Source organism: Rhinolophus hipposideros, assembly GCF_964194185.1.
Source record: "Rhinolophus hipposideros genome assembly, chromosome: 11".
In the NCBI taxonomy this organism is placed as follows: Eukaryota; Metazoa; Chordata; class Mammalia; order Chiroptera; family Rhinolophidae; genus Rhinolophus; species Rhinolophus hipposideros.
In genome coordinates this window covers 30,333,562-30,352,976 of record NC_138057.1, presented here as the reverse complement: position 1 = coordinate 30,352,976, position 19,415 = coordinate 30,333,562, and the positions used below count along the sequence as shown (strand labels likewise).

Genomic DNA, 19,415 nt, shown 5'->3' with positions numbered 1-19,415 from the left:
CAGGGCTACTTGGAAAGCAGAAGGGCCTGCGGCTGGAACTTAGAGGCCGCCATAGCTGCTGAGCAAATTTGGGGCTCACCGCCCCTCAAATCTGTGGAAGCCAAGGAAGAGACTTACTTGGGCATTCAAGGCTAGAGGCACAAAATCTCAGACAGATACACTGGTGGGCAGATTTCCCAACCAGATGACCGTCTACATGAGAATTCTACCAGGAAGGCAAGCTCAAGTTACTCAGAAGGCAAAGGAAGGAAGGAAGGTCAGAAACTGGAGAGCGATCGTTAACTTACTATACACCATGAACCAGCAATTCAAATTCTAGAAATGCATCCTCTGGAAATACCAGAACTTCTGACAAAGCAGGAAAAAGACTGTCCCTTCCCCTGACGGAATCTCAGGCTGGGCCTCTCACCTGTGGCACAGCTGCATTGCCTCTGCAGCCGCGGTCGCCTCATCCAGCAGGGATGCGTTGGCCATGTCCATGCCCGTAATGTCACACACCATGGTCTGGTAGTTCAGTAAGCTCTCCAGTCTCCCCTGTGACACCTCTGGCTGGTACGGAGTATACTGGGTGATCCTGTGAGGGACACAAAAGGCCATGTCCAAACCTTGACCCCACTATTCAGAAAAGTTCACGAAATGTCTTCAGTTTAGAATTCAGTACCTGAAAATTAAGTGTACCTCTCTTGAGAGTTATATAATAGATCAGTAAGCTTTCCTTTTGGCCTCTGTAAGGAAGCTCAGAATTAAATCACAGTAACAATATTATTTTTTGGGGATGATCAGGACTTACTTTCCTATCCCATTATTTTTTAATTTCACACTTCTATTTTAATAATCTTATTGTAGGGGAGGCCGGATGGCTCAGTTGATTAGAGCGTGCTCTGAGCAACGGGGTTGCCAGTTCGATTCCTACATGGGCCAGTGAGCTGCGCCCTCCACAAATAGATTGAAGACAAGCTGCCGCTCAGCTTCCAGAGGATAACTCAGTTGGTTAGAGCACGAGCTCTCAACAATACGGTGCCAGTTCAATTCCCACATGGGATGGTGGGCTGCGACCTCTGCAATTAAGATTGAAAATGGCGGCTAGACTTGGAGCTGAGCTGTGCCCTCCACAACTAGACTGAAGGACAATGACTTGGAGCTGATGGGCCCTGGAGAAACACACTATTCCCCAATAAAATTAAAATAATAATAATCTTATTGTATGTATGTGCTTTATTGTAAGCTGGTTTTTAATATCCACTTGAGCGTACTTATGACATAAACAGAAATTTCACTTCCTATTATCTTTCTTTTGGCTAAAAAGCTCATTCCATTCATAGTTCACAATCAGAAAATAGCCAAGAATCTAATATCTAATACTCAAAACTTGTTTTTCTGGAGGAAGAATATTTCTTTTATACTAACCAGAAGTTCTATGTGCTCCTAAGAAATGAATAGAGGTCTATTTAAGAATTCTATCTAGTTAAGAGTCTATGTAAGTTACCTACATAGCTATCAAAAGTCAAGGATAAAAATTATTAGAAGGCAGCATACACATGAATTCTAATCTTATTTCCTCCAGTTGTTAGCCAAAAATGTGTGTTTAGGATTATGAGGTTAACTCACTCAGTGTTTTCATCCTTTTTTTATTCCTTCATTCATTCACTCATCCTACAAATATTTACCACATGCCTACTAAGTGCCGAGAACTACAATAGGTTCTGGTGACATATCATAAGCATGATGGATAACAGTCCCTGATCTCAAGAATAGATTGTAATAAGGCAAAAGAGACAAATAAAATTATTTCAGAGTGATATTTTAAAGAAACAAAATAAGGTGATAGGATAGAGGGTGACTGTGGACTTATAACTGCTATCTCTTCACCAAGAATCCATTCACTCTGCCCACCACCCACATGGGTCAGATTGGGTACCATGCTCCAGCATGTGATTAAGTTGTTTCCTATCTCTTACTTTGTCCTTCCATGCCAGAAGAGTATTAGGACAAAGTTTTAGGTTCTTTTGTTTTCATTTTTCCAAGCCTGTTTCCTTTCTCTCATGTTCTCGTAATCACATTCAGGATATTTCCATCCTTTTTTTTCCTTTTTTGAAGGCTTTGAAATCAATGTCTCTTCTTACCTTTCGTGGTTAGTGGGGTGGGGAAGCTTGCCTTACCAAGCAGTACAATGTGAAGACTGAAATAATTTTGATGAAACTTTTATTGGTTGTGTGTGTGTGAGTGTGTGTGTGTGTGTGCAACAGAGTACATTTTTGCTTCAGTTAACTCCTTTAACAGCCAGGCTTAGTAACTGTAATCACTTTGCCAAATTCTAAGTGGGTGGTGAACTGGAATAAATGAGGCACACAATACACGATGCAGACAAAGTAGGAAGGGAATGTGAGCAGAAATGGAGTCACACAAAAGGTATAGACAAGGGGCAATTGTGACCTCAGATTAGATAAAACATTCACACGCAGCAGGGCCACCATTGAGACATGTTTACATTGCCTTGTAAACTTTCATTTTACTCGGAATCATTATTTGACATGGACTGACACACAAACTTGCACACATGCATGTATACACACACATACACATGTACCAGCTAGTCCATCTAAAAATGGGACAGATTCAGTATATCCATGATATTAATAGATATAGAATATACAATAAGAAGAGAGAGTGATGGCTCCAAAGAATTCATCACAGCACTGAATATAATATTGAAAAATGAACAACAAAGTGAGTATCCACTAGCAGGGGAATGATTAAATAAACTAGACAGTTGCATGTAATACTATGCATTTATTGAAAATGATGTGTAAAAGAATATGTTTCCTGACACGGAAGATGCTCATGATATATTAATTTGAAAAGTTAAGTGTAAATACCGTGAAACTATTTTTGTAAATTTGTAAAAACAAGTCAATGAAAATGTAAACAGTGATTTTTCTTTGAGCAGTGAGATTAACCATATTTTTCCTTTTTTATTTTATGTTCTAAATGTTAGAGACATCAGCTACTATTTATTAACCATCTTCTATGTGTGTCAGGAACATATTCACAACCTTTCTCTGATTATTTTATACATGGTCATTGTAAAAAGTTGGAAAACTCAGGTAACTATCAAGAAAAAAAACATCACCCATAATTCCAAAACTCCAAGGTAACAACAGTAAACATTTATATGATTTTCTTTTCAGTCTTTTTCTTTTTCTCTTTTGTGATGGGTACACTTAAGTGTGCTGCCCATTTTTCTGTTGTCTTATCTGTCCCTTTTCTTCTTGACTTGTGATTTTTCATTATACATTCTTTTTTTCCCGTCCAGCTTTATAGTTATAATTGACACATAAAATTGTATATATGTAAAGTGAAGTGTGCAACACGATGACTTGGTATACATGTATTTTATGAAGTATTACCACAATCAGGTTAATTGATTTCAGTCTCTTTTCTACATCATAATCATATGTATATTTAAAGTAAGATTACACTCTATAAAGTTTTGTATCATGATTTCTTTTTCCATTAACATTATTCCATGGGTAGTTCTAATAACTAAATATTATACAACAATATAATTTTCATTGTTATATGGCATTAAATCATTTTATTTATCATAATTTATTTAAACTATATAGCACATTTGGAAATGGTAAAATCCAGCCCAAATGTTAGTTGTTTTAGAAAGTTGTTTTTGCTCTCTATTTTGGTCTTTAAAAAATTTTTTAAAGTAAACACTCATAGACTTCTCCCAAAGAATTTACTCACTGTTCTATTCAGATATTATTATTAGATATTTCTACTTGGAAACTATTTTTTCCTGGAAATTCATCACATCCCATGTTGTCTTCACATTTCCTGTTCTTCATCCAACTAGATCCCCAAACAAACTAGTTCCGCTTCCTTAATATTCTTATTCCTTCAAAGATACCACTATTCTACCAATTCTCAAGGAGTAAACTCTAGATTTTTTTTAGCCCCAAATAATAACCTATTGCCATTAGTCTTCCTTCTGACATCCCTTTAAGAGCAGTGCTTAAAATAGGAAATGATCGAATATTTGTGGTGCAAGTGTGTGTATTTGATTCTCCTGCTCAAAGAGGGCTGGCTTCCCATTACCTGCAGGAGAAAGCCCCAAACCTCCCAGGCATAGTCCTTCAGACCGGAGACCATGTCGTTCCTTCTATCACAGCCTTCGGGATTTAATTTTACCTCTCTATCGCTCAGCCATTCTCTCCTTGCTCAACCCTTTTATAAGTTGAAACTTAGGCTGATGCTCATTAGCACTGTTAACGGTAGAGAGCTTCAAAATTGTTTTCTTGCAAAGATGACAAATAGATGAGCCCACTTCTTTTACTTGTAAACTTTTTAAATAATCTACACGTTTTTACACTGCTAAAATAAAACAGGCATTAACTGTCTTCAGAATCATCTATTAAAGGACTCTTAGCTTGGTGAGTCGCGATCCTGGAGATACCAAATAAACTTTCATTTTAGGAGAAAAATGCTAGCACAGGGCCTGTCATCTTGCATCAAAGGGTTTAGTTGCCTCGTTAGGCAAAATATAGTGATTAAGAAAATGTGTCTGATCTGCAATGTCTATGTTCCCACTGACTAGTTCACTCAACTGGTTTATGTTTCTAGGTGTATTTTAATATTAGAAAACAAAAAAAATCTGCATATCCAAGAATGTATTTTGTCCCATTTAAATAGAATGCTTCATATATTCAACATGGCATTAACATTTCCTCCAAAATATTGAGTATTCTCTATGATTTTGGCTTTTCGATTCTCTATGATTGTGACTTTCTTTTGGAATTGAGAAAGAGGGAGGTAGTGGGGTGTTTTGCAGTACGATAAACATTCATAAGATTCTCTCATTTTAATCCCAGTGCCAAAGCTACACAAAAGAGAAACAGCCACAAAGAAAATGTAGATTTCTTTTTTATATTAGTTACTGATGTTATCAGCATTCGAAAATTTGGAATGAAGGACTCCATAAAATAAATTCTAGACCTGCTGTAAATTTTCTTGTAAGAGCCCAAATGTTTGTATTCTTTCGAGGCTATGTTGTCCATTTATTTTCACCTCACGTTGCCGGAATTTGTTGGTTCCGTCTCTATGGAAACCATTCAGAAGGGTGATAATGTGAAGTCTAGCACCCTTATGTGCACAGCTCTCCCTATCACTCACTGGCCAGGTGCTGTAGCACCCTCTGGTCCAGATCCGCTTTCGGAGAACGGAAAGGAACAATATTTAAAATGCGCCCAAAAACCAGGACTGAAAAGCAAAGAACAGCATTGTCTCCCTCTCAAATTGCTGGCAGCTCCTAAAGTAAATGAACACATCAGCTCACAGCCAGGAAGCAATATGGTGAATATTCTGTACAGCCAGCACGAATAAAGGCCAACTGGCCAGTATTCAGACAGCCATAATGCTGCAGCCCATTCATGTACTGTTGCAGCTGATTTTATAATAGGAAGAAAGACAGGCCACTTGCTTTTGAAATGAAACTTGGAGTTTACCATTCAAACTTTTACCAACACCACAGTGGAAAGGAGCCCTCAGCAATGCACATAAATTCACACATATACCCAAAGCAGAAAAAGTAGTTTTTTGATGGTTTTTTCCTCTTAAAGAAATGGAGCATATTGTAAATGAAAGAAAGCTGGGTGCGGATGGCAAGGCAGAAGTGATAATGCTAACAGATCTGGCTCCTGTAGTGATGGAACACTAATAACTCCATCTAGGACAAAACATTCTCACTTTTGCAGGAACACTTTTGCACTTATGCAAAAGCAGATGAAAGATGCAAAGGGGCTGTGCTCCCCACCTAGCCGAGCCTATGCCGTTAAGGTAAACCAGCACTTTGGTCCTCAGAACGACAGGTCTGGACTTGAGGCAGCAGATGACGACGGGCTGTGCTGGTGGCCACACACACATTCACTCACAGACTCAAACACAGAAACCAGTTATGTTTGTGGGTGGTAAGGGGAAAAAGTGTAAGTTCACATGTCATAAATAGTTGCCATAGCGTGCCTAATGCTAGGACGAAGCACACTTTGTACAAGGTTTAGAATTAAGGAGGGTGTCAGGCTTACTTTTCAAAATGTCAAAGTTTGTATTCTTACATGGGTCTACATTTCTCTCTCCCCTTTTCCCCCTCCACCATGTGTGTATTTTAGAGGGGACTGGATGTTTTAAAGACAGAATGAGGGAGGAGGAAAAGAATGAGCAGAGACTCAGTAGAGTCAGGGAAATGAAAAAGGACAAAAACCAGGAAGAAAGAGGCTGGTCCATGGGGACCCATCGGGATTTGCTAACTGATGTTCATAAAAGTTAGGCTCCTACCCTCCCAGAGGCTGGGAGACAAGTATGGTCTATACCTATCTTCAGGTATTAACTGGAACAAACAGTAAAAATTATGGCAGCTTAGAATTTTCTCAGACAGGCACGTATTTCTGTTTTTCACGTGAAGAACGAAGGACTCATGGATGTCTCAGTGGTCTGTCTTAGAATGGCAGGTAGAAGAGATTCTCTTATGAGATAATTATATCACAGTGAGAATTCTGGTCACTCAGAATTCAAATTAATTCAGACAAAATCGTATTAAGTAAAACTTGTTTTTTAAAAAGACGCAAAGTATTCAGCGAATGTTTAAGATTTATTGCTCTGGAGTATGCACTTGATATTTCAAAAGCTCATGCGGAAGAAGTTCCATGATTTTCCACAGGGAAACCTACCTTCCCTTTACTAAAGTTTACTTTTTCTATATATGCTAACCTAAAAGACAATCTCTGCATCTTTCTATAAATGCTTTTCAATTGCAAAGGCAATCACGTATTCTGTCCTCATATAATAACAGTCCTACTAGAAATTAAAATGATCTCATACACTAACTAAAAAAAAAAAAAAAAATCACCTAAGAATTATCATCGCCTTTCCACACTTGGTTTCTAGGCTGGAAATAAATGCACACATTCCTTTGGAAACTAAGGCATCAGCTGAAATAGTTTCAATTCAAAGATGCTGGTATATACAATGACTGATCCAAATACAAGGGAAAGAAAGGCCCAGGAGTCCACATCTTTCCTCCTCCATAGTCAAATAATGTTTCCCAATGGGCAGAAGCAGCAGATGCCCTGATCTGCTCCCAGGCACCTTTGGAGCCATGGCCTCTGCTTGTCAAAAATATCCAGGGTGTGCCTGACCGCTGCAGTGTACACCTGAAGCTGAAGCTGAATAATAATAATTTTATGTGTATATATGTATATAATGTGTATGTATATATATATATATATAATATATATTATGTGTATATATAATATACATTATGTGTGTGTATATATATAATATATATGATTATGTGTATGTGTGTGTGTGTGTGTGTATATATATATATATGTATACATATATGGTTACAGGATGTGGAGTACAGCATAGGGAAGAGTCAATGGAATTTTAACAGCTATATGCGTACAATGTCCTCTGAGGGGTACTAGATTGGGGGAGGGGGGTTTTCACTTTGTGAGGGGTGTAAATGTCTAACTAGTTCATTGTTTTGTACAGCTGAAACTAATGAAAAATAAAAAGTAAAGGACAAATATATTTCAAAAAAAATGGTAAGGGCAGATGCAGGCAGGTTGGGGGCAAAAATATTCAAAGTATCTTCTTGTTTAGTATTGGAACGTGGACCTCTGTTACAATCTTTATAGTATACAGCAAACAGCAATGTAAAATAGACAAATAGCATGGAAGGGGACTTGGGAAGTTTTCCTCAAGTGAGGGAAAAACACTTTCAGTATTGTGCAATCAGTGGCAGCCAGAGCAGGCAGGAACAAAGACAGACACACACACACACACACACACACACACACACACACACCCCTACCTAAAGAACTGTGAATGAGTTACCTGATAGGTGAGGTAAGAACTGAACAAGCAACTGAGCATGCACAGCTCAGCCCCTTCTTTATCGTTTCTTTAACAGCCTGTTCACAGAATACACATGTTCTCTTTCTCTACAAAGTGCTAAGTAATAAAGCTGATGTTTTGATCTCCGTTTACCTGACACTATGTCTTCTTTTTCAGTTGGTTGTGAATCTAGAACATTGGCGGTGGAGTAGGGTGGGGGAGACAATGGGTATTCCTAAAATCCTGACAGATGGCAATGGACCAAGATTCCATCTCACTGAATCAGACATAGCCTAAAATCCCAGTGTCTAAAGATTAAAGCCCTGAATCTGCTCTTCTGCAGGTTTGACATCTTGCTCAAATATGCTTACAAAGACAGAATAGACATTATCAGAGAGAGAGATTACTGGCATCCACAATTTAGAGCTCTAGAACGTTTTGTGAATTAAACTGGGAAGACGCTTCTACTTCCTCTAGGTTTGAGCAAGGAAATTTCCCAAGCCAGAGAAAGCCAAAGCCAGGTAGGTTCCTGGAGGTTAGCGACAGCATGGGAGTGTAGGTGTCAGTGGATAAGTTATGAGGCTCAAAGGGCAGGGGGGCGTGGGAGGATGGGGAGAATCATACAAATTAAATCAGGGTACTCCTGTTTTTAATCAAGTAATACATTACCATCCTGAGTTCTCCAGTAAGTTCCGCAAAATTGCCTGAGGCACTGAGCAGTTGTAATAGCCCATGCCAATATACGATCTCCAGATCTGGTTTTTGCTGGAAATTGCACGTAGAGTTGCAAGGATTTCATTTTCACCTGATTGTAGGAAAGAGAGAAATGTTACAGAAAGAAAATGTCTCAAAAGAGAACTCTAATTGTAGTTTTAAACCCTCTTTTTGTTTGAATATTTATATACAGAGAACAGCCATGTGGAAAATATAAGAATCATCCCCCCACACACAACACTAAATATTGTGTGTAGAAATCTGAAAAAAATCCCCAAACAGCATTCAATTACTCCTCAAAGTTGGTTCCTCATAAATTTTTTTGGCTCTTCTTTTTTTGTTTTTTGGCTTTGTCAAAATTGCCCAGTTTTAACACTTGCCTCACTCCAGGTTTCTTCTGTCCCCTTTACATTTCTTTTGTATTTACACCAAATAAAACATTTCCCAAACACACAGCTTACTGTCTGAATTGTTTCAAATGTTTGTTCACTGTTCGCCATTTTTCATTCCCACTTAATGAAATCTCATTTTTGGCCCAATTGGCATAAGAGCCAACCCAGTGTATTTAGGAGCCCAGAGGTTGAGTTACCATAATATGTTAAATGATGCCAAGATCCAATGGACATGGAGAAAGGGAGAGAAGAGGGAAAAATTTCAGATGTTTCGTTCAACTGCATAAAACAAGTGGCTGTTACAAGGGGAATGCTTGTAGATCAAAGATCTACCTGTTGAATCTACCTGAAATGGAACATAGCAGAATCAGTCTCTAAGAGCAAATTTTGCGGGCATGACTGATCTAAACAGAAGCACAAATCCTAGCCATGCAATGTCCACCACTGTACTCCACCATACATTTAGGTCCTCTCTCCCTAGAAAACGAACACCTTTCTAGAGAAAAGTGTGGGATCCTGAATTCCAAAGTGACAGCCTTTTTTCCCCTACCTAGTAAGACAAGCATTTTTAAAAGGCAATTAATTGTGCCATCGAAACCCTAGGCAGCACATCCCAAGAAAAGCTGTGTGGACAAAGGGGAGAAAGGAGAGTTCAGATTTCCCAAGAGCAAACCTCACAGCAGTGTACCTTCCTCACACTTGTCCTACCAATTTGACAAAAACAGCGTCCTCCTGTAAACGTGCCCAATGCCAGCACTTCTCTTCTTTAATGGGAACAACAGTGAAACCAACTAGGGGACCAATGAGATAGAATGAGAGAGTGTCCATTAAAACACACTTGGAGACAACCTGTCATTCTCCAGATACCTGCCTGGCTAGCCTGGCAGGGCAGCCAGACACTGTTCATTATTGTGCAATCCCAGGCATGAAAATCCTCAGGCTATCCTTCAGGAATCTCAGCAGTAAGCTCTTTTCTGGCGTACAAAAACGCCGGCTTCTGACCTTAGTTATTTTTTTTTGTTTTGACCTTATTTATTCTTCTGCCTCAAGCATTACATAATGCCCTAGTGCTAATGTACTAAGAACAGAGTTCAGTGGCCTCGGCACCACTCCCTAAGAATCTGCAGGTGGGTCTCACTGTTCCTGCTTCTCAGAATTCAGAATAAACGCTTTCTCCTTACATAATTACACATCAGAGCCTTTGCAACAGCGGCACCTGAAATAGCAAGGAGAGCATTGTACCAACTACTACACCAAATACGTTCTAACAGGAACAAGCCAATGTAGTTGTTAAATACTCCATGCACTGCTGGGCCTATATTCTCTGTATATATGTATTTTGACAAGAACTGGAAAACTGTCATGAAAATGGATAGGCAAGCTGTATGGGTCAAGATATCTGCTATACCTACCCAAACACACACACATATTCACATTGTTCCCCACCCTTAACCTACTACCCCAAACACACAACCCTATGATTTGTTTTTCTACTCAATTATACGGAAAAATGTAGTCATGCTTTGCTGTTGCTTTTTTGACAATTTAAAAAAATTACGTCTCGTTTCCAGAGAGAGTATGTTATTCCGCCATTTATACTTATTTTTTAAAAAATAAATATATATGCATATGCTGCATATTAACAGAATATCTCTGGGATGATTCTCAAGAGACTGATAATTGGGAAGGAGTCTTGCTTTTCCCTATATATCTTTTCGTGTTTTTTTAATTTTGGACAATGTGCTTATGCTACTTATTCAAATTTTTAAATTAAATTAAAAGGTTATGCCCAGAACAAAATCCTCCTTGTGAAATATATGGATACAGGTACCTGTCAGTCCCCACAGTGGCTGTTTGTCCAAACAGCATTTTCTGGACAGCCCAGCAGCACCCAACAGAGCAACCACTGAGCCAGCGTCAGCGCCTCCCTCCCACTCCCTGCCCTCCGTGTGCTTGGCAAGATACTGGGAAAAGGTCTCCAAGGAAGTCATCAGAGCTGAAAACCAGCACATTTATGTTTGAATTTTCCCAGAAAGGCCTTTTTCTGCCAGAGGCTTAGGGGGAAAGCTGGGACTAGAATGTCAGAGCAGAGCTTGCCTTGGCACATTTTCCTTGCTAACATGTGGGTCTGTGGCTTCAAAGCTGCTCAGGAAAGCATGGGGTGGGGTTGAGGGTCTCAACCAAGATAAACAAACCATGAAAGATAGCATACATAAGGATTTTCTGAGGAGTGGAAATCAGAATTTGCGTACCAGTTCCTTCCTAATATGCAGCTTAAGCATCTGTAGCACCCCTCTGTCTCCCCCGTAACAGCCTGGCTTAAACTCACTTACACAGAGCATAAACTCTACTCCCTCATGTTTCCTCCCCCTGTAGAGGAAGGTTTCAAACCCAAAGTCTGTGACAATCACAGAATTTGTTCATTTCAGGAAGGCAAACGGACCCATAAGCTCTGGGTCATATAGAATAACGACATGGAAACTCTTTGAAATGACTTCAGGCCTGGCAGAGGGGCACCCACCCCATGTGACAAGATGTGATTGGGACGGCACCATGCATGCCTGACTTGGGGCTCTGACCCACCTCGCCCTAATCCTGCCAGGCTCTTCTCCGTTTTCTTGATCAGCCAATTCACACCCCACCTAATCCAACCCCTCATGCCCCTCAAGAGTTAGACCCCCTCTGACAGGCACCTCCCGCTGAAAGGAGCTGAGAGGCATGTCCAAGCTGTGTTTCTGATGACTCCTTGGCTCCAAAAGAGTATATGGACCCTATATCTCTTCCTGCTCTCCCAAAAGATACACAGGTTCAAGATCTTTAGGTCAGCTGCAGGAAAACCAGAGCAGCTCCCCATAGTGGGGAAGCAGGAACGAGAGGCGCCATATCAGTTATTTACTCCTTGAACTTGGGTCACACTTTCTGTGGGAGGTCTTCTCCACTGCCTATCTTCATTCAATCTATGAACATTTTCTAGAGAAATGTACAGAGAAACATCAAAATTCACAATATTTATCTGGAACACCAGTTGACCTATGTAATCAGGTCAAATGGTCAGTTTGAAATGAGAATCAGGGTGGAAGTCCTAGAGTATTTGTTTTTCTTTTTTGCTTCCCTGTGGGTATGTTGTTATGGCCAGCAGAGCTGCAAGATGGGGGACTTCTCTCATTGCAACTTTGGCTCGAGGACTCCCATTCGGACTGACCAAACTTTCTTAGATATGTGCTACAGTCTAAGACTCTTCCTCCCCAACCCCCTGCCATCTGTCTCCCCTTCCACCAGGGACAAAACTGAGTCAACAGTCTTCTCCTGTTCCCACCACCAATAAAGTTCTTATATATCTAATGTCATCTTGGTGACTGCTTCCTGCTAGACCTGAACTAATGCATTCAACGTCTCACTTTTAAACTCTCCAGCCATCTCACAGCTCATCTCCTTGCCTCTGACCTCAGAGGCACTCTACAAAACACATGTTGAATCATGGCACTTCCCTCTGTAAAAACTGGTAATGTCTCATAACACAGAGGAAAACAAATCCCTTATCAGGGCTTGGAGCCCTCCATTCCTTGCTTTTCATGCCTCTCTGCAGCCTAGTGTTTTACATGTGTAGTCCACTCACCATACCTCAGATAACCATGTTATGTGCACACTTCCATGACTCTGCTCATGCCATAGCCTCATTCAAAACAGTCATCTTATTTGCACACCTGTAGAGCTACTGTCTCCCTACCAGTTGTAACCTACACTCAGGGATCATATCTTTATCATCCTTTATCTCCTGATTCTTGTATACTCAGTGCCTAAAACAGTATCTTATCTTCCATAGGAGCGTCTTAATAAATGAGGAATGAATGAAAGCAGATGGAGGAAGCTGTAGAAATAGATTTGGTAATAGTAGCTTATAACTCAATGGTGACAAAAGTAAGTAAGCTAGGACATCGAGTGTATGGACAATGGTCCTATGTACCTTAATAGTCCTCAAGGGTAACATTATATTTACAATACAGTTTAATTCATTTCATTTTGATGGCAATGAATATTTTATAAAGTTAGATAAAATTCAGTATAATTTAACATAAGAAGTGTGTGTTTGAATGAATGTGGTAGCTAAAAAAAATATATATCTGTCTGCAAAGGATTTTTAGGGCAGTGAAACTATTCTGCATGATACTATAAAGGTGGATATATGTCATTATATATTTGTCCAAACCAATAGAATGTACAACACCAAGAGTGAATGTAATTACATCCTAAGGTAATCTACGGACTTTGGGTGATAATTATGTCAATGTAGGTTCTGTGATGGCTAATGCATTCCTGTGCTGGGAGGGTGACCTACCCCAGTTCCACAGGGACAGAAGCTCCTGTGCTCAGGACCCTTCTAAACCAGGCCAGACCATATATAACCATAGAATTTTCACCCACACCCTACAGCAACCTACTCAGAAGATCAATCCCCTTACCTACAATAAACCACCCCAGCAGCAAGCCTTCTATAAGTTAGATTTGCAGAAAGCCAGATTGCTATCTCTAGTGACAATCCAGGAACCTGCACAATAACTTCTATAACAATTGACCCAAATGGCCAGAACTTGATTAATAACTGATAGCGTCCTTAATTTTGGTCCCTGCTTCCAATTTAGGACCAACCAGACAAAGCCAAATATACACCCATTAACCAATCACATAGGAAGCCCTGTTTCTAGTTAGCCTACCTACAGCTTGTGCATGCCAACAGCTTCCAAAGAGGTAATACCTGAAGCCGTTCCTTTATTCCACTATAAGGCTTTACCACTCCTTTGCCAAAACAAAAGCTAACTCCTCCAGCAAGTTCAGAATAAATAGTGTTTGCTTTCCTCATTTGGTTGGTCTTTGTTTATATCCACAATTGCATAAAGAAAATCCACTAGAATCACCTTAAAGATGAAATAATAATTCATTTAAGCTGGAAACTGGAGGAGCCAGATGGCCAAGGGAAAGCCTTGTCACAGACTGAGGAGTCTACAGGCAGGATCTGACGACAGACATCATCTGGCTGGAAGACAACGGACATCCACAGCCTGGAGAACAGCTGCCCTACCTAGGTGTCCTTGGGCTCAGTTCAGGAGCGTACCCAACTCCACTGGGTGACAGAGTTACCACCTGCAGCTGCATTACACAACACCGCTTCCCTCTGCTCACTGCCCTACATTAACCATTTATTAAAAATCACTCTAAGTGATACAGCTTAGAACATTGAGTTCCACCAAGTCCATCAAAAGTCTCATTCTAACAGCTTAGCTGCTCAGTTCTGTTGACCAGTTTGAACATTAGGAAGTTTAGCTTCTCCTCTCTCTTGCTAAGCATGCTCACAATAAGCAAAGTGCAATTTTGTGTAAACTTTAAACCCTGCAGCTTCTGTGAAATTATGCGCTAGTTCAGTCTTGTTAATTTGAGACGACTGTCCTGAAAACAGTATACGGTGAGGCATACCATACCTAAAAGTGATTGGTTTCATCTTTAAAATACTTTTAAATTTTGTATTCATTACAAAACGAAAACATAGCTGTTGTAGAAAATCTAGAAAAAGCAAAGTAACAAAAAGAAAGCTAAAATCATCCAGAGTGGCAACATCCAGAGAAACAAATGTTCCCACTGCCATATATCTTTCTAATTTTTTTTCTTTGTGTATCTATGTGGATGAGGGAGGGAGGATTCACTTAATAGGATGAAACCAATAGGGTTTTGAACTGAGTAGTTTTGCCTGTTTCTCTGAAGTATGACTTCCTGAGAAGTCACCTGATAATCAAGGTATTCTTCTAAGGAACCTCCTTAAAAGTGTCCAAGGTGATGGGAAACGACCTGCCTGACAGATGAGCCATGTGTACTTCCGATTCTGTCAGGCCATTCTGTCCTGTACATGCTGGTCCCTCTGACTGCAGCAGCCTCCCCCAGCCTGTCCAACAGAGCATCACTAATTAGCCTGCAATACCCTGGTCCTGCACCCTGGCTGCAGTGGCGTGTTCCCACACGGTGCTCTTAGCATGCTGCGGTGTCTCCACTAGGGCAGTGGGCAAATGGCAATGATTCCAGTGTGACTGGATTTGTGCACATCTGTAAACTGGATACTTCAGAAGAGCCAGGACAGGAGTTTTCTGCTTCGTACACCCGCCCCCTTGCAGGGGACACAATGAAGATAGTATAGACCGGTGGTGGGAGTGTGGACACTGCAGTTGGACTACCTGGGTTGAATTCTTTTTTCCTTTTTTTTTTTCAGTTTCGTGCCTGGGTTGAATTCTGTCTTCCCCAGTTACCAGCTGTGACCTTGGGCAAGTTACATATCTGTTTGCCATGGTTTCTTCATCTTTAAAACAGGTGATAATAGTACTTACCTCATAGTGCATGAAAAGTACTTTATAAAATGCCCAGTACCTGGTAAACATGATATAAACGCTTGAGATTATTAAGTTCTGCATAAGAACTGATCCAAGTGCCTACATGCTGCTTACGGTTAGTTCTCACAATCTGTTTACTCAGCTATGAGGGCAATGAAGACTCGTATGACTAACTAGCTTTTACTAGTTTTCTCTGTACATGGTAAACAAATATTTGGTCCAGAATTCCCCTCTGACTGCAACAGAGCACAGGCATTCACGTGAAAGTTTGATAACGCTGCCCCATTATTAAATGGAAATGCTAGTACTGGAGGTTACCGGGACCAATTTGCTCTCCCTAGGTGGAGAACATTAACCATCCATGACATCTGCCCCCTTCAGCGTAAAACATTGATGCCTCCCTGATGCATTCTGCCGGGACCGCACCCCTAGCTCACTCTTTGCTGGAGAGCCAGTCCACTTCAGGGCAAGGATGGGGACTCCTGACCCTGCAATACTTTGTGTTATCTCAGACTAACCAGATGGAACCAGTCCCAAATCTCAGAAGCCACTAGGTTTTAAGTTTACATTTAAGTTGCAAATTACTTAGCTGGAGCGCTCTTCCAAGGAGGGAGGGAGAAGGAGAAGGAGGGAGGGAGGGAGGGGGAGAAGGAAAGGGAGGGAGCGAGGGAGGGAGGGAGGAGGGACAGAGAGAAGAAGGGAGGGAGGAAGGGAAAGAAGAAGGGAGAGAGAGAGAGAAAATGTAATTCTCCGATGTTCAAATTGTTCAGCTGGAAACAAGGAGCTGAACTAACAAAAGACAGACAATTTTTCTGACACATTTCCTAGGCACTAATGCTCTTAAATAACATGTTATTTTAAATTACATGGTAAAAAGGGCTGACCTAAACGTTCTCTGACTTCGAAAGTCTCAGGAAGGCACCGACTTGTTCAAATATTCACCTAAGTCTTGCTCGAAAAATATACAACTATTCCCTCTTTAAATATCCAATGAACCAGGATTCTGATTTCTTCAAATTGAAATAGATAAGGCTCCAGCTATTCCTAGGTCTTAGCAAGTTCAACCGAACAAAATGTGCAGATTTTCTTCTACAGGGCAAGGCCCCTGCCATCAGGTGAACTGGCTCAGATTTGAAACAAACAATGGGAGCAGTCCTCCGCATAGCTTGAGTTACACTCGCCAGCAGGAGGTGGACCAGCTTCACACTTCACGTTCGTTGTCTACTTTAAAACAAAATAAAGCTTGCCTTCCACATATCCTCTCTGTCCTAAAACCTAAAACAAGACAAAGACTGACTTCTCTTCACTTGACTCCTTAAGTAAAAGAGGTTATTGAATCTCTATGATTCAAAACCAGATAACCCCATGAGAATTCTTTCTGGTTTAAAAAGGTGGGGGGGGGGGGCGGGGGGAGCCTTTCAGTTCTGCCTGTCCCCTTGACTTGCACATTCCTGTCTCAGTCCTGGAAGATCTCTGAAAGGCAGTCTTCAGACCATTAAAAACATTTTAAACACAAAATAAAATTCTAATAAACTGTATGAGTCAACTGAACTCTCTAAACCAAGCATTAATCTTATTTATTCTCTATAAAAATCATCATTCAGACTTAAACAGTACTGTTGCCTTTCAGTAGGGCCTGAGAAGTGGGGCACGTGTTTGTACGCGGCCTTTGCTGGCTCTTCCAGAACCCGCAGAGAAAGCCCTAGGGAGGCGCTGCACGTACTCCACCCGAGGGTACAAAATGGACTTCTCCTCAAACTACGTATTCCACCCTCCCGCCCCTTGAGGTACCCTCATTTGTTTTATTTTAACAAACATATTCATTCCCCGTCCTAAGCAATCCTAACCCGGAGCTGGAGTTTCATAAACCATAGAAGACAAATAGGCCAGAGCAAGCGGCGTCTAAGGAGCCCTCCCGGCCACTTACAAACAGGGTCTTCCATTTTCAAGGGTCTTTTCAAACGGATGCTGGCGGGGACCGTCTTCTCCATCAGTTCATCAACGCTCTATAATTAAAAACGCAAGGCCGTGAACACGAAAGACAGTAATGGGCTTCGTTCAGAGTGAAAGGCGTCACCTGTGTTTTGCATATACAAAGGTTTTTGGGAACCTTATTTAAATCGCTTAATTAGGGTTTCTTTCTTTTTTTCCCCCCCTTTCCTTTTCTTGTTTTTTAAAGAAAGGAACAACTTTGAGGAAACTACAAATCACTTGGAGTTAAGAAAATTATGAAGTGGGGTAGTGATTCAGCCACTCGGGGTTGGATTTCAATCGGCAACTGGAGATAATCGGATAAACCACGACGTCCTCCTCTCTCAAAGTTAGAGCTCATCCGCAGGGCAAGTGGGGTTAAAAAACAAAGGGTTTTGATGCGCGGAGAGCGGGTGGGGGGGAGAGCACGCGGGCGGGAGAAAGCCGGGGCGCGGGATCGAGCGCGCAAGCTCGCTTCCACGCCAGGGCCCGGGCCGGGACGCGGGTCCCACGCGGTGCGAAGCGGGGCTCCCAGCTGGGGCGTGGGCGGCACTGCCAGGACCCGGGCGGGGCGGGGTGAAGCCCGGAGGGCCGGGTGGGGGTGGGGGTCCTTACCGCCAGCCCCAAGGCCTGCAGCATATCCCTCTGGTCTTTGTCCCCAGGTCCGATGTGCCTCCGAGCGAAGTCGTCGTGTCTGGGCAGGAGGCGTTCGAGGAGGCGCGAGGCCCCAACCCCGCCGCTGTCCCCAACCCCGCCGCTGTCCCCAACCCCGCCGCTGTCCCCACCACCGCTACTGCTGTCGCGGCTCCGCGGCGCCGAATGCGTCCCCGCGTCGCCAGCCAGGCGGCGGCCGCCCCTGACTCCACAGCCCAGACGCAGCCCCCAGGCCCTGGCGCACGTCTGCATGGTCGCAGCCACAGTCCCCTGCCCTGGCCTGCGAGACTCAGTTGCGCTCTCGGCCTCTCTCTGGTCGCGGTCCCCCGGGGTGGCAGCTGCCTCCGGCCTGGAGCCCCTTCCACAGGACGACCGGCGCGACAGACGGATGGATGCCCCGGAGCGATGAATGGGTGCCGCGCTCAGCCCGGACACGCGCGCAAAGTTGTTGCTCCACGCAAGGCACCTGCTCCGCACACTTTAAGTGTCGCCCTGGAGGCGGGCGTTGGGATGGGGCCAGCAAACGCTCGGCCAATAGGAGTGAACGGAGGGGCGGGGGACAGACAGACCCCACCCCGCCCCCTGTCCCTACCCCCTTCTCGGGGCCCCAGCAGAGTCCCGCCGCTCCCGGCATCCTCCGTTACTCCCTCTCCATCTCTGGCTGAAGCAGGGGCCGGGGCGCGCCGTGCGCCGGAGGCCAGTGGGGGACCTCCCCGGTGCGGGATCCGGGTGGACGGGGTGGGCGAAGCTCCTGGGGGACTCGGCTGAGATGGAAGAGGATTCTGACCGGGAGGCCAGACACTTTGAGTTGGTTCGACTCCATTCATTAATTTTGGAATATCTTTCCGTCATACCTCATGGTAACCAGTATGAGCAGATCAAAGTTCTTTTATACTTGTAGGCTTGTGAGAAAGTTACTCAACCTCTGAGCTTCAGTTTTCACATCTCACAGAGCTGAATTTAAAAAGAGATTATAGGAACGTTGAAAACACTGCCATAACAATGGGCTTGAACTCTCTCTTTCTCTTTCTCCATATACATATATATATATGTGTGTGTGTGTGATATTAAGGTATACATTTTGCACTATCATCTCAGTTGGAAAATTATACCTAGATATTTTATAAAGCTAAGCTTTCTAACTATTTCTTGAGATTTTTATCAAGACAATGAACTTTTAAAATTTCAATTGTCCTTCAAATATGAGGAAGAGAGAAAAGTGATCTGAAGTCATCAGAACATTACTTGTGCTTAGACTAGGGAAAGAGAGAACCTGTCCTCTTTCTCCTCCTCTAAGCTTCCTCCTTCACTTGTGCTCTGCACCCTGGGCTCTGTAACCGACAAGCACAGAGACGAGTGGGGAGGCAGAAAAGCATAACAAAAACGGTAGGCAACATGGATGGATCGCGAG

At 42.4% G+C, this 19,415-nt stretch overlaps 1 protein-coding gene across 3 annotated transcripts in view; it reads right to left on the bottom strand.

Moving 5' to 3' along the window:
- GLDC (glycine decarboxylase) overlaps positions 1-18,958 on the bottom strand; it is a 68,110-nt gene extending 49,152 nt beyond the window's left edge. For 2 of the 3 annotated variants that reach the window (XM_081066754.1, XM_081066753.1), the window contains exons 1-4: positions 17,966-18,508; positions 17,307-17,385; positions 8,572-8,707; positions 410-574 (exon numbers count right to left, since the gene is read on the bottom strand). In XM_081066754.1, the coding sequence (XP_080922880.1) occupies positions 410-574; positions 8,572-8,707; positions 17,307-17,385; positions 17,966-18,256 (671 nt within the window). In that variant the 5' untranslated portion in view covers positions 18,257-18,508. Of the gene's footprint in view, positions 1-409; positions 575-8,571; positions 8,708-17,306; positions 17,386-17,965 lie in introns of all 3 variants that reach the window. The other variant, XM_081066752.1, reaches the window with a different exon arrangement.
- Positions 18,959-19,415: the final 457 nt, after the last annotated feature.